Source organism: Temnothorax americanus, unplaced genomic scaffold (assembly GCF_048541705.1).
Source record: "Temnothorax americanus isolate GAGA-0224 unplaced genomic scaffold, ASM4854170v1 Scaffold1, whole genome shotgun sequence".
Taxonomy (NCBI): domain Eukaryota; kingdom Metazoa; phylum Arthropoda; class Insecta; order Hymenoptera; family Formicidae; genus Temnothorax; species Temnothorax americanus.
The window spans coordinates 1,260,144-1,266,341 of record NW_027509230.1 but is presented as its reverse complement, the minus strand read 5'-3'; the positions used below and the strand labels follow the sequence as shown (position 1 = coordinate 1,266,341).

The 6,198-nt window shown below is 35.8% G+C and overlaps 2 protein-coding genes and 1 long non-coding RNA gene across 5 annotated transcripts; 1 reads left to right on the top strand and 2 right to left on the bottom strand.

Annotated features, from left to right (window-relative positions):
* Nucleotides 1–646: 646 nt before the first annotated feature.
* LOC143896002 (C1GALT1-specific chaperone 1) lies at nt 647–3,101 on the bottom strand. Its single transcript, XM_077403548.1, has 4 exons — nt 2,782–3,101; nt 1,585–2,672; nt 1,211–1,512; nt 647–1,055 (listed from the first exon to the last, which is right to left on the bottom strand). Exons 2-4 carry the CDS (start codon nt 2,417–2,419, stop codon nt 819–821), a joined length of 1,374 nt encoding a protein of 457 aa, XP_077259674.1. The 5' UTR covers nt 2,420–2,672; nt 2,782–3,101; the 3' UTR covers nt 647–818.
* LOC143896044 (uncharacterized) lies at nt 2,867–3,578 on the top strand. The gene is made up of 2 exons (XR_013256540.1): nt 2,867–2,997; nt 3,096–3,578. It is a non-coding gene; the product is annotated as an uncharacterized LOC143896044 (long non-coding RNA).
* LOC143896011 (tumor protein p63-regulated gene 1-like protein) lies at nt 3,507–6,053 on the bottom strand. 3 transcript variants are annotated; one of them, XM_077403572.1, is made up of 6 exons: nt 5,795–6,051; nt 5,467–5,686; nt 5,213–5,389; nt 4,907–5,014; nt 4,471–4,604; nt 3,507–4,369 (listed from the first exon to the last, which is right to left on the bottom strand). In XM_077403572.1, exons 1-6 carry the CDS (start codon nt 5,868–5,870, stop codon nt 4,179–4,181), a joined length of 906 nt encoding a protein of 301 aa, XP_077259698.1. In that variant the 5' UTR covers nt 5,871–6,051; the 3' UTR covers nt 3,507–4,178. The 3 variants fall into 3 exon arrangements, with proteins under 3 accessions (XP_077259698.1, XP_077259694.1, XP_077259701.1); XM_077403568.1 differs by having other exon boundaries at nt 5,467–6,053; XM_077403575.1 differs by lacking the exon at nt 4,907–5,014 and having other exon boundaries at nt 5,795–6,052.
* Nucleotides 6,054–6,198: the final 145 nt, after the last annotated feature.

Genomic DNA, 6,198 nt, shown 5'->3' with positions numbered 1-6,198 from the left:
GGATCGTACATGGTACCTATATATAAAATATTTACATGTAAAATATCATGTTGTGTGCATCTATAATAAATATATAGTACAAAAAATACATAATATTATAGAAAATATTGCATAACAATTATTACATTTATCAAAATGTGATTATCTTTTCTCAATAAAGTAAAATTTCTTTCTTCAATAGATATGTTTTCTTTGCATCTTCGAATCTACGTGTCCTACGCAAACTTTAAATTAATTAAAAATAATAATAAATATATAAATTAAACCAAAAGAAAATACACACATAGTTATTCCTACATAATATACCGAGTATAATTGTTTTTATTAATCATTTGAGAGTTGCGATAGGCACGCTTCTGTGAAAACGTTTTAGATTAGAAACGAGATTAATAACTTATCGCTTTCGTTCTAGACGTTAATGAGCCTCTAATTAGCTCAATAAAACATCCTGAGCACAACAAGGAAAATAGTTTTATCAACCATTTCCGATTGATGAATTACCCACAACGTAAAAGTGGATTAATTGTATAGTACAGTGGTCGGCATGCAACTTTTGGCTTGATTTTCGTGTCGATACTCACCCTCTTTATCGCTCCTGTAGTAAATTGAATTATGGATAGTATCAATGTTATATTTATTAATATACTTATTTACCAAAGTTATATTTATTTTAATGTTTGGATAATTATATATAAAAAGAAAGGAATATCACAAATATTCGTCATGTCTTAGTACACAATCACCTTCTTGGTACACAATCTATTATTCTATTGACAACTATAGTAAAGTGTTAAAACTAGAGTTCTAACAAATATCATTCAGTTTTTTGTACTATCCACAATACTTTTAGTTCTACAATTAAACGTGGATCGATTTCCCGCTTTGTAACTCGCCAGTAAACAATTTAGCGCGTCCGGAGTCATCCGATAATTTTTCGCAATTTTTAACTGCTCTGGTTCGGAGTATCTCGAGTGCCATATTTCGTAATAAGCATCGCTGGATATATCGCTCAAATGCGTGATGTTGAATTCCTCTTGCAATGCAATCTTCCAAACCTGGAATATAAATGTACATACGATTATTATCGTGTCAATTAAAATTCGCGTCACATTTAGCACATGATTTAAATTTATCTACATTATATGATTAACACATTGATACTTGATGGAATTTTAAAGACATAAATTTACACATAGCGTGAAATACTCACATCCTCTTCGCGTACTGGAACCTTAGCGGGGACGTTACCAAATCGACTCTCACCATTCAATACGTGCAATTGATACAACAAATAATTTAGGGTATGCATTTTGTCGGGCTCACTAGCGCTGAAAGTCACGGACATCGGCGAGCAGCATTCTTCTTTTATCGGGTATACAGCACGTGTAAAATAGCTGCCCGGTTTCGCAATACCCCATAGAAGAGTTTGTAAAGAATAACCATGGAAAGTACCTCTTAAGTACTGATCTCTGGTATCAGACGGATGTATGCCTAAGGACGACAGATGCCTTCCTGTAAAATAAGACAGAAAATTGATATCGCAGACACGCAGCTGTCACAAATTTACGTAATTATATTGTTTACCAAGATAATAATCTTCCTTCTTCCAATATTTTCCGCCTTTAATACATTTTTCCGTAGTATTGAACATTTGCACTACTTTATCCAGTGTGCCTCTACTAAGAACATATCCGGATTGAGCAACATTGTAAGTCTGACCCCACAAAACCACTGGATGACCCAGATAATAATCATGCCTATGGTCCAACGGAGCAACCATGTATCGCAGATTTTCTGGTATGACTATAGTATCGTCTTTCACGAATATAATCCACTCCAGCGTGTCTGCTTTGTCGTTCCAAATATAATTCATAGCTTCGCACAACAGTTGCCAAGAAGATACAATTTTTACATCTGCATTAATAACAGGCAATTCCGCATCCTTCAAGCGATGTCCAAAGAAATATATATTGTTGCAACGTTTCCCCCACGTAGCCTTGATTGATTTTCCTAGCTTGAGCTTCTCCACAAAAACCACACACGTGACAGACACTTGTTTTCTCAACCAATTCCATTCTGTGCCTTTAATCTCTCTCGCGTCGTCTTCTTGCGGGCTATACAAGTATTTGTCCAAATCAATTTTGCGTAATTTCAAGTTTTGCACTGCCAACCAAGCGTAATACGTAATACTGTTAAAGTCAGACGTTTCGTTTGCCTTTTTCCAAAGTTGTAAAATAATCTCTTCGTCGTAGGATTTTTTATTCAAGTAGTATTCAGGCTGCCACAATGATGACTCTCGATCGACAACTAGATCAGCCACGAATATCCTCCTTAATGAAACGAATAGCAATGGAAGAACAAAGCCGATCCCGGAGCCGACCAGGAATACCGATCTCTGTTTTAAAAATCGGAAACGCATTTTGTCATCACAATGAAAAATTCGATCCAGTCGAGTTCCGTCGGGACTAACGACAGGTGGTCTAACATCAAGTAGAATCTATATTACGCTCGTGCCTTCAGTCATTATGTTTGACCTTCGTTGAACTCAATTATCTCATTAAGATATGTTTCTGTGCACAGATATTGCGTGTACATTTTAAACTCCTTTGAGTCTTACTTTTTTATTCTGGTTTGTTCCATATCGTTTGCAGAGTTGATTTATTCCAACAGGACTGCAAGCATACAACACAATTAATTCATACATTGAATACATCGTGTCTATATTCGTCACTGATTAGTCCAACCAATTATTAACAACGTGATGAGCATTTAATACGTTACCTGCGGCATGTACTTCGTTACGTATGCGTTGACGATAAAAAGTAGAATGAAATCATCACAGAATCATCGATAATATTATACTGTAGACTGACATTCTATATGCCAAAGCGTGTTTACACTCGAAAACTTATAATAATTTTATCATAAGCGTTCTATTATAAGCAACCGCGACAATCAGTTTGTGATATTCGCTGCTGTCCAATCAAGTATTGAAAGGTATTGAACAATAAAAATTTGCCGAGCGTACGGTGTAGCATATGGTGATCTAAGATTCTAAGATAATCATGATATCCGTTGCCGTGTTGAATCAACAGGTGACATAAACAAGACATCGTTGGGCCGACGTCCTAACCTTGACGCACAACCTAACCTGATCCGTTATAAATCAGCTGACGATCTGTGATTTTGATTCACAAAACGCAAGATAAGATAAATCCATGAACAAAACTGTTCTATAATAGAGCAATTTCTTTTTTATCCATTGGTACAATACATGTAATACAACAACAAAAATATTATGTATTATAAAAGTAGGAATATTAGTGAGAGCATCTTTATGGATAGAAATCCGAAAATCTTGATTGCTCAAAGCATATTTGTCTCATTTTATCTGAATTAGAAAGATATATATGTCAAATATATATTCAAGATTTCATTTATTATTAACTCAGAAATAGATAAATAGCATTATACACTTATAAGTTCATTGCATGTTCCTACGATAAGAGAGAGAGAGAGAGAGAGAGAGAGAGAGAGAGAGAGAGAGAGAGAGAGAGAGAGAGAGAGAGAGAGAGAGAGAGAGAGAGAGAGAGAGAGAGAAATCACGATAAATATTTAATAAATACTTCCGCATATAGTGTAACTCAAGTGTACTGAGAGAGTAGGGTATTAAGTTTTTAATGTGAAATATTTTAAAATTTTATTATACATTGAGAAAATTAAATTTTTATACGTTCTTATACGAAATAATTCAGTACAGTGTAAATGTGTATAACAGGAAATATGTATACATATTTTAAAATTGTGTATGTGTATGCATATATATATTTTTCTTACGCTTATATAAATATATAATTTATATGATACTGCAGAAAATATGCAGTGATCAATTAATAAGAATTATCTGTTTAATAGACTTTACTGTTAGATTTACCATTTTTTATGAAAATAATTAAGCAATTCTAAATAAAATACTGTAGATTTAAATTTTAATATACATATAATTTAATATCAATATATATATATATATATTAATAATAATATATTAGTTATATCATAGAAGATTGCAAGAAACCGAAACACGTATAATATAATAGGAAAAAATTCTAGAAGCGAGGAAAAATATTAAGCTCAGAGAAATACCTTGCAACATTTGCAATTCTATGAGATCAGAGAAGTTAGAAACTGACTTTGCCGCGTACTTTAAAGAAACCTAAGCCGTTTCTATTATGCACTAAGGCACCGAGACCGCAATAATTCTCTATGATGATCGGCATGTTAACAACGTTGCATTCACGAGGTAATAAACTTTTGAGCGTAGTATTGAAGGCTTCTATGTCAAATCTCGCTTTAACAATCTCGGTTCCATCTAAAAAGACATCTCGTTAATCACAACTCTCATTAGCACACGGCGAATCTTTTATATAGCGACACCACGGTTTCTTTACTATTGATTTTCTAAACATCTACCTTTGTACCAGAACAATGGGTGACTAGCGTACGTGAGCCATGGTATACCTCTCGCGAACGGATTCCACTTTTTTACAAGAGGCAAGGGTTGCCCTCCGTTCCACATAAGTCTTATTCCCGACAAATGCCGCTTCCTGAAAAATTTTTAATCACGTTTCCGCAGACACTTCGATATATGTACGTGAAACAATCCAATGCGCGTATTTTTCTCGCGGTGTTTTAACTCTTGCAACATGTCGCATTACGCAACATTGATAAAGTTTTGTAAAGATTACATATAACGTAAATACACAGAAAGCATACTATGTAAAACAAGCGTTTATTGATACAGATATATAGTACGATACAATAAAGAAACGGTAGAAATAAATACATAGAAGGCAAATTGACAAAACAAAATAAGAAATTAGTGCTGATAGATAACAAAGCTGTATACCTAGGCTCAAATTGAGCAAGATTAGAGCAACCTGCGATAGACGACAATTCCTGACGCACCGCACAATGAATTATAGAAGATACGCCTTCTGCTAATCCGCTTAATCGTCTAGAATATATTAGATCGACATGAATAATATGCACCAGACAAGAACATAGAAGCATGTAATTTCTATTTTATATCGAGCATATATTTTTACTGTATGTACGTCTCATTATATATAAATTATATAAATTTAATATACATAAAGGTCATATTACGTGAGTTTTTGGTACACAAATTACTTATAATATTACAAGTACTTACGGTGCAAGAGACGAGGTGGGATAAATCAAATCCCCTGTAACTACTGTATCAAACAGCAATATAGGTATTCGATTAAAGTCCAGTATCTTTAGAGAAATAAAGTCGTACTTTATAGAGTAAAGGGCTTTCGTTGCCAATAATACGAGTCTTTCCTTTTCCGTGTCCCACAGACTTATCCTGCAAACAAATAAAGTTTTCTGTCAGCGCAGTTACAACAACGGAGAATCGCAGAGACTTATGCAGATAGTACGTACTCCGTCAGAAGCCAACTTCCTACGAGCTCGTCATTGTTTTGGTTTATCAGTTTCTCCGTACAGTCGCTTATCGCTCTTTCCACGACCTCGTTCCTGTCAGTGAAAAATGTATGAACGTCTATATGCTTGAATGGCACGTTGCACACGTCTCTCGAGGCCGAATGCTGCTTCGACGCGTCATCCGCGCTCTCCGCCGACGCGGACGGTCTGACAGTGACAGCTGAAATCAAACGCAAGTCGCACGTTATTTTTGCGGAATCGAAAATTATTAAAAAATTGTTGTGTGACAGTCTGACAGTCCCCCGGAGAAACTGACGGCGAAACTCACGGTCGGTATTGGCGATTTCTAGGGTGGCTCTTTCGAAATTTACCGCAGGTCCCTCCTCCAGACATGTCTCTTCCATGTCTCCGGGCTGTTCGTCGACGAAAGGTCCGCGTTACTTACATGTATCGGAAACGAGAAATCACAGCGGCATAAGCGCGCGATAACGGAGGCGAGATATATATCCGAGGCACGACTTTTCAAAGTTGATCCACACACAAATGCACACAAACGCATTCGATCGAATCCGAATGACATTTGAACGCGAGTGACCTCGCGCGGCGAAAGGCTGAAGCTTCGAAATTGGAGCAACATTGGCCGCGTTCAGCAGACACAACTGTTGAGTTCGCCTTATCAACACTCTGCGTTGATTGGTTGGTTCTAAAAGTAAGATCCAATCACGTTCGACT